Source organism: Balaenoptera ricei, chromosome 2, assembly GCF_028023285.1.
Source record: "Balaenoptera ricei isolate mBalRic1 chromosome 2, mBalRic1.hap2, whole genome shotgun sequence".
NCBI lineage: Eukaryota > Metazoa > Chordata > Mammalia > Artiodactyla > Balaenopteridae > Balaenoptera > Balaenoptera ricei.
The window spans coordinates 160,401,334-160,419,021 of NC_082640.1; the positions used below are offsets into that span (position 1 = coordinate 160,401,334).

The 17,688-nt window shown below is 41.0% G+C and overlaps 1 protein-coding gene across 8 annotated transcripts in view; it reads right to left on the bottom strand.

Moving 5' to 3' along the window:
• The window catches only part of AREL1 (apoptosis resistant E3 ubiquitin protein ligase 1), a 47,846-nt gene that overhangs the window by 19,977 nt on the left and 10,181 nt on the right, over positions 1-17,688 (bottom strand). For 3 of the 8 annotated variants that reach the window (XM_059914664.1, XM_059914669.1, XM_059914662.1), the window contains exons 2-6: positions 10,060-10,380; positions 6,097-6,157; positions 5,008-5,234; positions 3,831-4,068; positions 159-328 (exon numbers count right to left, since the gene is read on the bottom strand). In XM_059914664.1, the coding sequence (XP_059770647.1) occupies positions 159-328; positions 3,831-4,068; positions 5,008-5,234; positions 6,097-6,112 (651 nt within the window). In that variant the 5' untranslated portion in view covers positions 6,113-6,157; positions 10,060-10,380. Of the gene's footprint in view, positions 1-158; positions 329-3,830; positions 4,069-5,007; positions 5,235-6,096; positions 6,158-10,059; positions 10,381-10,568; positions 10,672-13,783; positions 13,801-17,688 lie in introns of those variants that run through there. The other 5 variants (XM_059914666.1, XM_059914665.1, XM_059914667.1 and 2 more) reach the window with 5 other exon arrangements.

A 17,688-nucleotide genomic window follows, 5' to 3' on the forward strand; every position in this document is an offset into this window, starting at 1 on the left:
ACGAGCTAATCGAAGTCTCACAGTTACTAATGAGATAGGTATTGTCAGATGAAGGAAGGCAGGCACAACAGTCAGGGAGAAGGAGATGGATGGAAGTGAACTAGAAAGGGTGAGAGTGACAGGTGGGAGCACGCAGGGCAAGATGGGAGCCTGCTTACCTCATGAATGGACAGACTGTAATTGTGCTCATCTCTCAAGGACGTGGAAGTGTTGGTAGGGTTGTCATACTCATCTCGGGGCACTATTTGAAGAGTGTGTGGCTGCCCACAGGTCAACACGAGAGTAGAAAAATGGCACACGATTTTGGTCTTGGAAGGAACCACCATTCCTGGAACAAAGACAATGGAACATAACGTCAGAGAGGTGATTTTTAGGGCACAAAGATCTACCCAGTCAGTGAGTCCTAGAAAGCTGGGTGCCTGCCCAATTCCTAGGGATAAACAATACCATTATGAGGCAGAGAGAAAGAAGAAAACAAAGAGATTAATTCAAATGAACTTTTGGGAACTCATTTTTACAAACTCCTAACCACTGCAAGCACTAAACAGAATGACAGAAAAACTTGGAGAAAACAGAACTGAGAGTTATAGATATAGTACCTAGAACCCCCCTGGGAACCTACAAGTGAAGCAGGCCTTAAAAATAAGTGAATAATTGCAAAATAAACAAACAAACTCGAAATACTTAGGTGCAAATCTAACAAAACACGTATAAGACTTGTATGTTGAAAACTACAAAACGCTGATTAAAGAAATAAATTCAGGACTTCCCTGGTGGCGCAGTGGTTAAGAATTCGCCTGCCAATGCAGGGGACATGGGTTCAAGCCCTGGTCTGGGAAGATCCCACATGCCGCGGAGCAACTAAGCCCATGCGCCACAGCTACTGAGCCTGTGCTCTAGAGCCTGCGAGCCACAACTACTGAGCCCATGTGCCACAACTACTGAAGCTTGCATGCCTAGAGCCCGTGCTCCACAACAAGAGAAGCCACCGCAATGAGAAGCCCGCGCACTGCAATGAAGAGTAGCCCCCGCTCGCCACAGCTAGAGAAAGCCCGCACGCAGCAATGAAGACCCTATGCAGCCAAAAATAAATAAATAAAATTAATTAATTAAAAAAAAAAAAGAAGTTCAGATGCATACCATGTTTATGAATTCAAAGACTCAACATAGCAAAGATGTCAATTCTTCCCAAATGCTATATAATTTTAACACAATTCTTAACAAAATCTCACTAAGATTTTTTTGTAGATTTAGACAGTATTATTCTAAAATTTATATGGAAAGGCAAAGGATCTAGAATAGCTAAAACAATTATAAAAAAGAAGAGTAAAATGGAAAGAGTCAGTTTATTCAATTTCAAGACTTATTACATAGCTGTGTAATTAAGATTCTGGTATTGGTGGAGGGACAGACACAAAGATCAATGGTACAGAACAGAGAACCCACAAATAGATCCCCACAAATATGCCCAACTGATCCCTGACAAAGGTGCAAAAGCAATGCAATAGGGGAAAGCTAGCCTTTTCAACAAAAGATGCTGGAGCAACTGGACATCTATAAGAAAAAAAAATCTTGACCTAGTATACAAAAGGTCAAAGGTCAAAATCTTGACCTAATTAACTAAAAATGGATCACGACCTTAAATACTAAATGTAAAACTATGCAACTTTTAGAAAAAAACCATAGGAGAATATCCCTGGAATCTAGGACTAGTCAAAGAGTTCTCAGATACCAAAAGCATGATCCATAAAAGGAAAACAATAAATTGACTTCATCAAAATTAAAAAGTCTTGCTCTGTGAAAGACCCTGTTAAGGCGATGAAAAGGAAAGCTAAAGATTGAGAGAAAATATTTGCAAACCACATTTCTAACAAAGGACTTAAAGAACTCTCAAAACTCAACAGTAAAAAACAAAAAATACATTTAGAAAATGGGTGAAAGACATTTCATCAAAAAGGGCACACAGAGGGCAAATAAGCATATAAAAAGATGTTCAACATTGTTAACCACTAGGGATATGCAAATTAAAACCACCATTTATAACGGCCCAAAACTGGAAACAACCCAGATGTTCTTCAACCGGTGAATGGTTAAACAAAGTATGGTATATTCACACCAAGTAATACTACCCAGCTATAAAAAGGAACCAACTACTGATATACTCAATTGATATACTCAATTTCTCTGGATGAATCTCCAGAGAAATATGCTGAGTGAAAAAAAGGTATGTTAACCAAAAGGTTACGTATTGTTATGATCCCATTTATATAATATTCTTGAAATGGCAAAATTAAAGAAATGGAGAACAGATTAGTGGGCTGCCAGGAGTTAAAAAACAGGTGGGTGAGGGAGGGAAAATGGGTGTGGCTGTCTAAAGGCAACATGAAGGATCTTTGTGGTGATGGAAATGTTCTGTGTCTTGACTGTATCCATGTCAGTACCCTGGCTGTGATACTGGGCTTTAGTTCTGTAAGATGTCACCACTGGGAAAAGTGGGTCAAGGTACAGAGCATCCCTCTGTATTATCTCTTACAACTGTAGGAGAATCTACAATCATGTCAAAGTAAATAGTTCAATTTTAGTTTAAAAAGAAAAGGGCTGGTACACATTATAAGGATATGAACTGTTCTCCACTGACGGCAAGGAAGCAAGGTGATGCTAATTCGTGAGAAAGGAGTCTGTGAGTGAGTCACTGAAGCAAAGGAGGAAATACCTGGAGAGGGAGAAGGCTTGGGAGCCACCTTGTCTGGAGGCTTCCTCTGTTATAAGAGAAAGAAAACTGAGGACCTTTCAAGCAAACATATGCAAATCTTCTCAAGACCCCTCTTGTTATGGTTTGACTCCCAAAGTGGACACCAACCTGGCCAGTATCTAATGACACTGTCAAAAGGAAGCCAAGGCAGGGCAAACAGGACAGCCAGGGTCTCAGCACACTAAACGGTATGTTGCAGAACCAGGAGTCAGAGATTATACTTTTAGGCTTTAAAGCACATGAACATCTATTATCTGGCACAAAGGACACAAGGGGGTAAAAAAAGTTGAGATAGAGGCCTCAATTCTTAAGATGCTAGAAGCTTGGGCAGACACTCTTCAGTAAGAAGTAAAACACATACTGGCAGCAAGGGTAGGATTAGGGTCAAGGTGCTTTTACTTGAAAAGGTTTCAAAAATCAGAAGACTTTACCTTTGGTCTATTCTGGCACCCTTACCCCTTAAGAACTTACCCGGCTGATAACACAGCAATTCCACTCCTAGAGAAATGAAAACATATGTGCACACAAAAACTGTACACAAATGTTCACATCAGCATTATTTATGGTAGTCAAAAGCGAAAACGACCCAAATGTACATCAACTGATGAATGGATAAATAAAATGTGGTATATCCATATAATGTAATATTATTTAGCAATAAAAGAAATGAGGTACTGATTCATGCTATAGCATGGACAAACCTCAAAAGCATTATGCTAAGTGAAACAAGCCAGTCACAAATGGCCACATATGTAATGATCACACTTTTATGCGATGTAAATGGTAGAGTAGTACCCAGAGAATGCAAATCCACAGAGGCAGATCAGCGTTACCTAGGGCTAAGGGATTTGGGGAAAATACGAGTAACCTGGGTACAGGGTGATGGGGTAATGAAAATGCTCTAAAATTGACTGTGGTGATGGTTATACAAGTCTACAAATTTTTAAAACCACTAAATTGTGTATTTTAAATGAATGAATTATATAGCATGTGAATTAAATCTCAACAAAGGCACTGTTTAAGAAAAGAAAAAGGAAGGAAGGAATGGAGGGAGAGAAAGAAAGAAAAAACAACCTACCAGGCTGAAAAATCTTGTAGTAGGGACTATAGGCCACGTTTAATCCACCAAGCTTCACGGAGATTTCATACCGCCCAGCCCTGCGCACAGTGAAGGCCACCTTGACCACGTTGGAACTGGGTTCCTGGAGGACTTCCTGGGTCACTGGAATTTCCACTGCTAGCTCAACATGAGAGATGTGAACTCTTAGTCCTACAGGCCGATGTGCAGGAAAGGGCTGCCCGTTCTTATAGAATAACTGCGGTGGGGAGAAGAGGGACACCCATTATTGAGCAGGGGGAGAAAATCATTTCCTGTGTTACTTGAGAGAGTGTGGGGAGGGAGGAGGTGACTGGTAAATCCCTGTATCCACCCACTCCTACAGTCCTGCTCACACAAGAAGGAACAAATTCTCTCAATGCTTCAAAGAAAACCATTAAGTCACGAACAAATTCTTAACGTATTCTGAGGAAAGGGGTAAAATACGCCACTGAGTCCATTTCAACTTGACACTTCGGAACCACAGATGCTGCCTACCCTGTCTTACTTGCAATTTTTTATTATATTATCACTGCTAACCCAAACGTAAAGGTAAGTCAGTGGGTACCACTGGCACTGAGTGAACAAAAGCACTAGGCAGGGCTAGCGGGGTTCAGACTATGGAGCTAAGCACAAGGCTGCAGTGGAGAGGTCATTGCAGCGGGCAGCAAACTTTCTGCAGAGGGCCAGAGAGTAATGCTGTTGGTTTGCGGGTCATACACAGTAAGTTACTCAACTGTGGTTAACTCCTCAAACGTGAAAGCATCCATAGGCAGTACAGGAAGATGAATGGGTGTGGCTGTGTTCCAATAAGTCTGTATTTATAGAAGCAGGAAGTGGGCCTGATTCGGCCCTTGGGCCATGGTTTGCCAACCCCTAATCTGTAACACCTACTCTTTTCAGTAATATTTTTCTCATTTTGAAAATGTAACATTAAGCTTTATACTTCTTCCAAGCTAAGCACCTATTAAACCAAAATGATAGAGAAATGTGTGACTCTTCAGCTGTCAACAATTCCCAAGTTCCTGGGGGGTGGGGGTGGGGAGGTGTTGGAGAACATGAACGTTTCAGGCCAGCACCACCAACAGACTGAACTGGATTCTGGAAGGCAACTGACTCAGAAACCCCAGTGGGTACAGAGACAGAAACATTCCCTTACATGCACTCGGAAGGCCATGCTGTGGCCCACCTCATAGGGGTCCTTCCAATCCCAGGAGACTTTGCAAGACCGGGGATCCAGGTAATTTCCCCGCACGTAGTCATATATAGTCCGGTCCCCTCGGCGTTCTCGGTCCTCATTCTGGAGGAAGCTGACTACACGTGCGGCAAGCTCAAAGAGGAACTTAATTGTGAAGAAGAATGCAACCACAGACACTGTGATGCCACCTATGTAAAACAGAGAACACACACACCACCCGCCAGTTACACACTACAGCGTCTCACTGTGGAACAGGCCAGTCATCTGTCAAGCAAGAATTCCAAAGACACCCTCTACTGGGTCACTACCTCTGTGGGTGAAGAGAGGAACTTCCATACCAGGGTCAGAAACTACGGTCCTCGGACCAAATCCCACCCACTGCCTGTTTTTGCAAATAAAATTCTACTGAAACACAGCCCCCCCCACTTATTTACTGTTGTCTAGGGCTGCTTTTGCCCTAAAGCCGCAGAGTTCAGTAGTTGTGACAGAGACTGTATGGCCTGGGAAGCTGAAAATATTTACTCTTTGGTCCTTTACAGAAAAAGGTTACCAACCCTTGTTCTACACCATGGTCCACATACGATGCCTACCCCCAACCTCCCTTCATGTACTGGGTCCTGACATAGTAAAAAGAATGCGCACTCTACTCTCTCCATTTGGAAGCCTTCCCCTTCCTTGTCCACTTGGCAAAAGCCCTCCCCAATCCCTGCCACAGTTAGGGGTTCCTTCTTCTGGGCTCCCTCAAACTCCCGTGCATTCATTCATCTATTATAACTTTTCTCCCCCTTCATGTTATGAACTCCATGGAGGCAGATTTTTGCCTTATTCGACTTTGACCCGACAGGAAACAGCGCCTGGCACTGGCCATAATTACTCAATAAATATTTCCCAAATGAATGAATTCCACTGCCAACTCTGTGAAGGTACATTCTAGCATGCCTGGAAATATTTCTAAGTCTATTTTCAAGGAGAAAGGGGGAGGTAAGGAGGCAAAAAATGATATAAGCAACCCTAACAAAGAAATAATAGAGAGCTCTTTCTATAACGTACCAATAACGTAAAACATCAGGTCCCTTCAATGCCAACAGACAGCCGAGGATCACAGCTGCAGCTGCAAAAGAAAACTTGTTTAGTTTTTCCTCTAACTCTTCCTTACAGCTGTCTCAGAGAGAGACAAAGCAGAGCATGTGGCTTGAGCCTACCATCTCCAGCCTTACTATCCCTGCTCTCTCTCTAGCTTGACAGGTGCCCTACAACATTTAAGAGAAAGAGAGACCATCATTCCCTCTAAAGACTTCCAATCTACCGACCACGTTAGGAATACCACAAACAGCCACTTCTAATTACAAAATGTAATAGCATGGCTTTCATCTTCTTGGATCCAGGGCCCCAAGACAGTTTACCTCCCCCATGCAAAGTGGTACTAATTAACACAGGCAAGGAAGATAATGGAGTCACTTTCCCCTTATGTTTGCCTTCTGGAAGTAATTCATCTAAGTAGAAATAGTTATATAAAATGTTTAAAAGGATTATTATCATCATGTTGGCATTATGTAATTAAAATGAACTCTGGGTCATCCCAATAATAAGCAATGGCCATGTAAGAGAAACCATTTTCTTTTGCTGTTACCAATCAGACAAACTAATGGGCCCTGTGGAAGATGAGCTCAGCAGAGAGGCCAAGGAGAGGAAGGAAGCAAAGGAGGAGACTGTCCTTCTCATCCTAAGTGATGCCTGCCAAGGTCAGAACAATTCAAACAGGGGCCAGAGTCTGAGGGGAAACTTTCACTGTTATTAGACTTATCTCCAGAATAAGACTTCAATCTTATTACTCATTTGAACCACCCACAGTACTGCCAAGGAAAAATGCAATGCACACTGACATTCCTATCTTATCACTGAGTTTTGACCTTAACATAGACTGTACATGCTCTCCAATCCACAATGCACTAAATTCATTCTTTCTTTTCAAGTCAATATATATTAAGGTTATCAATGTTAGCTAAACCCAGCACCTTTTATCAGCACTAATATATAACGTAGAGACAAGACAGCTGAAAATTTCTATGCTCAGATTTGGGAGGGACCAAAACAACTTTTTTTTTTTTCTAACCAAGTGTGCTTTTATGTCTAATTATGCTGGGAAAATTTAAGAGAAAGAGTGACCAAAAATGGCCATTAGATCCTTTGATAACAATATATCCAATGGAATCCATAGGGAGTAGGTAATTTGAGGAATGACCATGTCAAGTTTCATAGAAATCCCTATTTAGACTGGTGTCCGAAGTCCTACCAGAAAAGAAATCCACACAGGGAACATTAGCACTGTCAATACACATGAATTAAGCTGCTCTCCAAAGGGTCTATTACAGAGGACAATATACTAACTCAATATCTGAGATCACAACTAGTGAGCCTCCTTCCCAAACAAGAATCTCATCTCCTGGGACCCTATGCTGAAAAGCTGCTATCATCTCTCAAAAAGCAACTGTCTGTGCCTTATAGGATATACTAGGTGACTTGGTGGAACCAAAACCAGCAGTTTAGTTGTCTTAAATACTCCCTCAGTTGGACATCATTCAATCTGACCCTGGACGTGAACATTTAGCCCTCAGCAAAGTCATAGCACTCAGTAGAAAATGAAGTATATGTAGGTGATGTTACAGACTTGTGGTCTTAAGTCTCTTACTCCTTAGAGGAATAGAGCAATGCTAAATTTATGGCACACATCATGAGGGCTGGGAAAATTCCTATGTACTGTCTCTGACAACCACAACAGCCTTTTCTGTGAGAGGCAGCTGACAAGCAGTAAGTCAGAGCCTGGGGACCAGTTCCAGGGCTGCAACTGTGTGACCTGTCTAAGCTTCAGAATTCTCATTGCCGTAAAAAGAGATGTAGTTTAATAATTTCTATGACACCATCTCCTTTAGTGTGATAGGACTTCAATATAGCTCTCCACGGCCATCAAGACCCTCAAATCAAACAGTAGAGCAAAGAGAATAATATAGAGGATGAGGGCATGACTAGACTAGAGCTAGACTACCTGGGTTCAAATCTGTTCTCTACCACTCACAGGGTAATCACGGACAACTTATTTAATCTCTCTATAATCTGCCAGTTTCCCTATCCATCAAATGGGGCTAATATCTGTGTGTACCTCACTGGGGTGTTGTGAGGATGAAAAGAGTTAACACATGTAAACAGCCTAGAATGGTGCCTGGCACACAGTGAGTTCTCAGTTTTAATTATTATTATAATTATTATCAATAGTAGTAGCAGCATCACTACTCCTTTGTTTCAGAGCCAGTAAGAAACTGAGGGAACCTCTCTATTGGTCCACACTTCATTCAATGAGAAATGCATCAGAACTACAAAAGGCAAGGCTTCTCTTACCATACTTAAAATCTCTGCCTATGTGGGAGTTCTTTAAACTTTTCTAATTTTATGTCTGAAAATTTTTATAATGAAGAGTTAAAAAATTAATACTAAAATAACTCATCCAACAAATACTGAGTACCTACTTAATATGCCAGATACTGGGGGAACGGTGTGGAACAGCCATAGTCTTGGTCCTCATGGCTGATAATAATGAACTTGACCTTGTTAAGTCCTTGTCCATTTTTTCCCCCATTCGCTTGTCACTCAACCAAATCATCACCACTGATCTAGATCACCTAGACCTTTTCCAAAAGGTCAAGTCTACATTTCTACTCCAATTCCCTTTATTATTTAAAACTCAGCATACCAATTATTACTTTTTTCCAAACTCTCCTCTCTTCTCTGTGAAGCCTCCTTGTGATCAGGGAGTTAGCTCTGTCAATTCATCACTCATTGATGTGATCTTTATAAACTGTCCCACTTCTCTACAATACCTCTCAAAAAAACTCCCCAACAATACTTACCCATCTCTCAATTTTACCCATGGTCACATTCTAAACTTGCCTTCCTTCTGCATTTTCCTCCTTTCTGGATGCTGTCACAAAGCTTCCATGCCTTTGTCTTTGAGTACAGGGTTTCCTTTTAGGGTGACCCCTCAAATCACTTGTATTCCAGATTCACCTCTTCTGTAGGCATTTTCTGCCCTCTTACTGTACCTGTCGTGCCCTCTCTGCCCTGTCTCTGCTCCCACCCCACCTCATAGTAGTAAACCCGTAACTTACAACCCCCTTATTGAGCCACTTACCACAGGTCAAACAATGTACTAGGTGTTTTACATGTTAGCCCAAGTAATTGTCACCAATACAACTTGGTAAATAAGCATTATTATTCTTATTTTAGAGACTTGAAAATAAAAACCCTAGGCTTAGAAAAGTTGACTTGCTGAACATCTCCCAGCAGGTTAAGTGACTCTGAAGCCCAGTGTTCTTAACCTCATATAACAGTGAATCATGAAAAAGAGCGGAATCATAGGGATAGTGAAGTATTTGGGAAGAGAAAAGATTTAAGAAACCGGTAAAAGAAAGTATGAAAAGCATTACCCAATCTTACTGAGGATAAAATTAGAAAGACAAACGCTTACGGCCCCTTTTTAAATCTTTTGAAATAAAAATAAAGCGTTACAAAGGAAACTGGAATGCAGTACCAATTATCTAATGCAGAAATATCACTTGCTTACTAAAAGATCCTGGGCAAGTTGCTTAATACTACAGAACTTTGGCTCACATTACCTACAAAAAAGGGAAAGGGGAAATGTCTCAAGGGAATGTTAGAAAGTTGATTGACATACATATTCTAAAACTCTTTGCCTTTTTTATTTTTTAGTAAAAGATTTATAATTACAATATCAAACAAATTTTAGCCCTAACATTGAAGATTGGTTGTAAAAAAGTCTATTCCCAGAAATGAAGAATTGGTTTCTTCATATTCAAATTTGCCCTGCTGGGAGCAAAGTCAATTCTAACTGCAACTGTGCACGTCAATGCTATCCCCTGCTGAGAGGGCTTAGAAACTGGTCACTGAGTCCATGTTCTACATCCCAATAATAAGTAAATCTTAACTAGTCTGTCACCTTACCTTTAAACGAGGGCCCATGTTCTGAGAACCAAGGGGAGCACACTTATTCACCAAAGCAGGTAACTTTTGGCCACTTTCACCTTGTCTTCCAACTTCCACATGAAAGAAAACAGCTGCAGGGTCAAGAGAAAGTGTCTGTCCATCAGACCTTCAGCGAGGGTGTGTCACAGAAGCAGAGGGTCAATGTTTCTGGAATGAACTGCATGAATTCCACGGTGGAGAAATATAATCCCAAAATATAACATCCCTGGACTTCTGTCTAGTGCAGGGTGCAATTGGCTGCCAAAGGGTGCATCTGTTCTGCTGTCTCGGGATCCTACGCTACAAAGAAAAAAAGAGTCAGTGGAATAGGTTTTTATCTCTCAAAGAGAACCCCCAGAAAACAACAAAGAAGAGGTATAGAATAGACAATGGAAACCCTGTGGCACTAAAAATAACCAAGGGCAGGTAATCTCTGACCAAGTTTTCCCAATTAAAAGTCCGCAAGAAAAGCCAAGTGGCGATCTCACGGGCTTAGCTGTGTCACTCCCCAGAAGGGAGCTCCAGCACTTCAGTGGATTGCAACCCTTCAGTCGATGCAGAGTAGAGCACAGATTTAGAGTGAGCCTCGTCACAACCACACACCCAGTTTCACTTTAACGGGGCTGGGAACAAGGTGAAGAGAAATGAAAGGAGAGCACAGGCGGGGCTGGGCTGCAGAGGGCCTTGTATGCCCTGATAAGGAATCAAGTTAATACTCAGCTGGAAAGGGGAAACCACCAAAGGGCTTTAAAACCCAATCAATCAGCCTATGCAGTCTGCTCCCTTTGTGCCCATGTATGCATTTCCAAGACAGGGTTAAACAATGCTGACTTTATCTTTAAAACAGTAAAATTTGCTACTGTGAGTAAGCGGAAAATTTTTGTGAACATTCAAGATAAAGTCACTGAGTAACAAAGTTCGGTAAAGTCAGTCTGTAACTCAAAGATATTCATGAACTCAGTGTAGCAGAAAGGGGATTCTGGCAAGAACAGCCGCCATAGAACACATGAGAAGAAACTACTGATCACTAAATGAAAAGAGACAGTCCCTTTCCACATGGCAGGAACTGTTCTCAGTGCTTCATATGTATTAACTCACAACCCTAAGACACAGATACAATTATCCCTATTCTACAGATGAGGAAACTGAGGCATTTTCTCAAGGTACTTTCTCAAGATTACGCACAGTACATAGTAGAGTTGAGTCAAGCCCAGACAACCTGGACTCAGACTCCATGCTTCTGCTGACCACTCTACTGCCTCTCTATCGTGGGAGACCAAAAAAGAAAACACAAAACGCTAACAAGACCAGAAGAACAGAATGGGTGAAAGCCACCAGATCAAACAAGCTGTCAAACTTTTACAATTAAAAATAAATAAGTATGTGTAATTATTTTAAAATATGGTGATAGACTTGCCAAGTACATCAGCCAAAACCTGGGTCAACTAGCAATCGGAACCAGTTTAAAGGAGCCACAAACAAGAGAAGAACTGCATAAACTATAAGAGATCCATTAGAATGCTATATAAGCATTAAAAAAATTACACTTTAAAGGAATATCACAGTGAATCACTCACAAATAAAATGTTAAATGAAAAAGCAAGCACAAAATTATTTACATATCATGAGTCCAATTTTTAAAATATTATTATTACATAAAGAAGACTAGAAGGAGCAACATAAAAATGTGCTCATCTCTAGGTGTTTTGAATTATAGACATTTTTATTTTCTACCTGTACTTTTTAGTATTTTCCAAATTCTTTTTTTTTGCTGTGCCACACGGCATACAGGATGGATCGAACCTGTGCCCCCTGCAGTGGAAGCGCAGAGTCTTAACCACTGGACCACCAGGGAAGTCCCCCAAATTCTTAATGATGCAGGAACACATAAAAAGTTTCTAAATACTCTTTTTTTTCTCCCTAAAAAGGCAAGTTACCCTTTTTTTTTCAAATAAGCTAACAATATTTTTGTTTGTTTGTTTGTTTATTTACTTAGGCTGCGCTGGGTGTTTGTTGCTGTGCGCGGGCTTTCTCTAGTTGAGGTGAGCGGGGGCTACTCTTTGTTGTGGTGCTCAGGCTTCTCATTGCGGTGGCTTCTCTTGCTGCGGAGCACAGGCCCAGGCGCGAGGGCTTCGGTAGTTGTGTCACATGGGCTCCGTAGTTGTGGCTCTCAGCTCTACAGCACAGGCTCAGTAGTTGTGGCGCACGGGCTTAGTTGCTCTGCGGCATGTGAGATCTTCCGAACCAGGGATTGAACCCGTGTCCCTGCATTGGCAGGCGGATTCTTAACCACTGCGCCACCAGGGAAGTCCTCAGAGTCCATACTTTTACAAGCTCCCCAGGTGATTCTTATGCATGTTAGAGTTCAGGAAACATGGTCTAGACTCTAGAGCAGTCAGCTGAGAAGGGACAATATTCTGCATCTCTAACAGGTTCACAGGTAATGTTGATGCTGCTGGTCTGCAGACCATGCTTTCAGGAGCAAGGGTCTATTGCAGAAGGAGTTGGCAAACTACAGCCTGCAGGCCAAATCCAGACAGCTACCGGTTTTTGTTTAAAAAAAAAGTTTTTTAAAAGAAGAATAAACACAGCCAAGTTTGTTCGTTTACATTTTGTCTTTGACTGCCTTTGAACTACAACACAGAGTTGAGTAGTTGCAGCAGAGATGTATGGCCTACAAAGCTTTCCTATCTGACCATCTACAAAAAAAAGTTTACCAATCTCTGGTATAGATGACTTAGTCTTAAAGGTACATAAATGTGTTGTATAAATGAACTGATTTTTATATATCAAAAAAGCATAAAGATCACTTTTTTCTAGTTCTACTACCCCTTCTTAGGAAAAGGGCTATAAAACTGGCAACATTATGCAAATGTTTCTCCTGGCTAATTTCAACCGTTATTTAAAAGTTTTATGCCTTCCATACCCCAAATAGGAATTTTATACAATCATTTCCCAAAGTACGCGTTTCATACAATCATGCTTGGATTTCATCAAGGCGATAGTACCTCAGGGACCAAATACTCTATCTGGGTTTCTAAAATTACTACAATACATACTGAGTCTCTACTTTTACAGTGCTATTCTAAAAAGCTGGGACCTACTGTATAGCACAGGGAACTCTACTCAGTACTCTGTAATGACCTATATGGGAAAAGAATCTAAAAAAGAGTGGATATATGTATATGTATAACTGATTCACTTTGCTGTACGGTAGAAACCAACACAACATTGTAAATCAACTATACTCCAATAAAAAATTAATTAAAAAAAGAAAACTATGTGAAAGTCCACTTCAGAATTCTAGTGCATAAAGAGATAGTGGCAGCACATAGGAGTTCCAAATATCAACCACTGAGTCCCACAAAACAAGACAGGACAAAAGAAAGACGTTTGCTTTGTTAAGATGTAGTCTCCAGCATTCTCTACACAGAGAAGCACCAGCCTCAAGTCCACGGAAGTCAAACTAAAAAAAACAAATCATTCAATTAGCAAAAGGCCCACAAGTTAGAGTGGTCCAACTAAGGAGGTTCCAAGAAACAAAGTGTACCAACAGACACTTTAGATTATTAGTTTATATTTTCCTTTGCTTAATTTCACCCTTGGTTTACTCTCCCCACCCCAAAATCCCACCATAAAAGATTGCCTTCCCCCATCAAGTTTATACTCTTGAGATACTTATACAGTTGTGTATTCCTGCTACCTTGGTTCAGCCAAGTTATGCAATTTTCATTTCTATCCGTTCCTCATCCATCAGCCCCTCCAGTCTCTTAATCATTCCTGTGGGTCTTCTGTGAACTCTCTCCAGCTGGTCGCCAGCGATCTGGTAATGAGGTGCCTCCAACTGACTGCAGCCTTCCAGGAACAGCCTCGTTAGTCAGAACAAGATGAGCTCACCCTCCTCGGTTCCGTGACATAATACTCCTGACTAGACTATCCCCCAAAACAGAAAGCTAGAATGCTGCTGTATTAGACTATAACCCCATTCCATGCTCCCCAGATGTGGGCATTGGGGCATGCCAGAATGTGCTAGAAGACAGAGGATAAATGGACACGTTCCCACTGCGTCTAGTTATTAGAGGATGAGGTGGTGGGGAGAAAAAATATTTTCATGGTAAAACAAACTCATAGATAATAAAATAGAATGCAAAATATGCAAGAATTTCTAAAGATAAAACATGGGTATGTTCAAAACGTTCATATATATTTTGTAGTTGAGGCAGAAAGGCTCCTTGGGGCTCTGTTCCCAGCCCCCAAAGGGTTACATGCCTCCTATCCTCTACCATTAGAGGTACCTGAGCCGAAAATTTGGAAAAGCACTGCAACTGCTGATATACTGCACCGTTACCACTCATTTCATATACTCACATTTTATTTTTTCTGCTATGTTCCTCCATCTCTAGATATCTGTATTTTCTCTTAGCTTAAAATTATTTGCTAAAACTTTGTGTTTTAGCAAATTCACTATAATTCACCACCAACATCTTTAGGTTCTTCTGTATCATTCATTCTTCATTCATTTCATATTTGTTGAGCATCTGTGGCATTCCAGACTGTGTGCTAAAAGCTAAGGTCACAAGAATAAATAAGACGGGGTCTTTTCTTAACCTCCACGAACCCTGTCCAATGTGGGAGCTGGACAATACAACGTAGCAAGTACCACAAAAGAGGAAAAAACAATATGTGGAGGGCAAAGGAAGGAGAGACGTAACTTTGCCTGAGTGGGGAAGTCCACAGGAGTGGCAAAGGGGCTATTACTTAAGAATGAGTAAGCATGGCAGAAAGAAAAAAAAAAAAGTACTGCTATCCTAGGTAGAAGCAGCAGCATAAGAAAAGTACTGAGTCGAGAGACAGTGATAAAAAGTTAAGCATTACAAAAGCAAAGTGTTTAGAAAACCACCTGGGCCAAACCAGGGTGACTGATTCTAAGTACAGTACAGTGCAGTGGTCAAGAGCATGAATCTCACAACTAAGCAATCCTGGACAAGCTACTTAGCTTATCTTCAGTTGCCTCAGATACAAAATGGAGATGCACTGAGAAAAGGAATTCAGCTGCGCTTGGGGAGCAAGACTTGGAATATAAGGGAAGGGAGGACGAGCTGAGACTGGCAACTAGACCCAGGTGACTTGGGACCACACGAGAGCCCTGGGGGATACGCCTTTATGTGCAAACCAAGCTGTGGGGTTGCCAGGTTATGATGGCGGTTTGTGCCCAAGCAGCCCAACCCAAATAAATGAGGAAGATGGCACAGAGTGTACCTGAGGGAACTTGGTTCAGCCAAGTTATACAGTTTTCATTTATATTCGTTCCTCATCAGGAAAGATGAGAGATCCAGAGAAATCTCTTTTGGAAACAACCACAGCAACAATCCAAAATACTAAGTTTTCTGGATTTCTTTTCCAAGTATAATGATAAAGACAAGAATCCACCTGCACTGAGAACTTACTATATGCCAGCACTGTTTGAAGCGTTTCATATATTATCTCATTTAACTCTCACAGCAACCATATAAGGTAACCATATTATTATGCGTATTTTAGAGATTAGGAAACAGAGGTACAGAGCGCTAAAATAACTTGTCTGTAGTCACTAAGCTGACAACTGACGGAACCAGGCAGTGTGATTCCAGAGCCTACCCTCTTACCCAGGAATACTGATGCATCAGGAAGAACCTCCAAAAAGGGGGGAGGGGGGAGACATTCCTGGGATAAGAAGAATGAGAGCTCAGAAATAATTTAATTTGGAATTTTAAAGGAATATGACTTCATTTTATTAGACTCTAAGCAACAACGACAACAAAACCACAAGAGATGTTTTTTAACTAAGGGAGTAAGAGGATCACACATTTAAAAAGAAGTAACTCTGGGGGCAATTTGAAAGAGACTCTGAAGAGAAAGACAGATCAATGGCTGAGAGACAAGAGGATACTGGCCCAAGGGAGCTACTAGGCACTGGCTGTGATGTAGAGAGGGAGAGACTAGCATATGCTTTATTTCTGTTAGAAGCAACAGATCGGTGATCTGAGAGGCTGAAAAGATCAAGGAGAGCAAGAAGCCAAGGACAAATCAGGATTTTCTATGCTTGGGAGCCTGGATGAATAATGGTAGAGAATTAAGGAGGCAGAACAAATGTGTAAGGAAAGTAATGAGTGCAAAACTGAACATGTTAAGTTTAAAGTGTCTATAGGATATCCAGGTGAGTATATCCACAAGACGAGTGGAATCAGCATCTGAAGCTATAGACACCAGGATCCTGACGGCAGTTAAAAGACATGGGGAATGGGAAAAGACTGCCAGAAAAAGCAGGCAGACCAAGAAAAAGACTAATCATAGAACCCTGAGGGGATCAACTTTAAATATATCCTGCCTTTGCCCCCAAAAAAGAGCTAGCAAATCAAAATGAGAAGAAACTCAGAGGAGAAAAATTGTATTGGGTTGTCCAAAAGGTTCACTTGGTTTTAAGATGGCTCTAGTAGCACTTAGCTGTCTTTAACTTCATTCGAAACAATTGTTAGATTGTATGTGACAGCTGTCATATCAGTGTGCATTTAAAAAAAGACTTATCAAAATTGGTGAATTTTTGTGTAGCAACATTTTCGGCATATTATGCTTTATTATTTCAAGAAAGATAAAAATGCAACTGAAACGCACAAAAAGATTTGTGCAGTGTATGGAGAAAGTGCTGTGACTAATCAAATGTGTCAAAAGTAGTTTGCAAAGTTTCGTGCTGGAGATTTATTGCTGGACAATGCTCCACGGTCGGGTAGACCAATTGAAGTTGATAGCGATCAAATTGAAACAATAATTGAGAACAATCATCGTTATATCACGCGGGAGATAACCGACATACTCAAAATATCCAAATCAAGAATTGAAAATCATTTGCACCAGTTTGGTTATGTGACTCACTTTGATGTTTGGGTTCCACATAAGTTAAGAGAAAAAAAGCTTCTTGATCGTATTTCTGCATGCAATTCTCTACTGAAACGTAATGAAAACGTTCCGTTTTTAAAACGAATTGTGATAGGCGATGAAAAGTGGATACTGTACAACAAAGTGGAATGGAAGAGATCGTGGGCAAGTGAAATGAACCACCACCAACCACACCAAAGGCCAGTTCATCCAAAGAAGGTGATGTTGTGTACATGGTGGGACTAGAAGGGAGTCCTCTATTATAAGCTCCTTCCAGAAAACCAAATGATTAATTCCAACAAGTACTGCTCCCAACTAGACCAACTGAAAGTAGCACTCGACGAAAAGCATACAGAATTAGTCAACAGAAAATGCATAATCTTCCATCAGGATAACGCAAGACTGCATGTCTCTTTGATGACCAGGCAAAAGCTGTTAGAGCTTGGCTGGGAAGTTCTGATTCATCCGCTGTATTCACCAGACATTGCACCTTCAGATTTCCATTTATTTCGGTCTTAACAAAATTCTCTTAATGGAAAAAATTTCAATTCCCTGAAAGACTGTAAAAGGCACCTGGAACAGTTCTTTGCTCAAAAAAGATAAAAAGTTTTGGGAAGATGGAATTATGAAGTGGCCTGAAAAATGGCAGAAGGTAGTGGAAGAAAAGGGTGAAAATGTTGTTCAATAAAGTTCGTG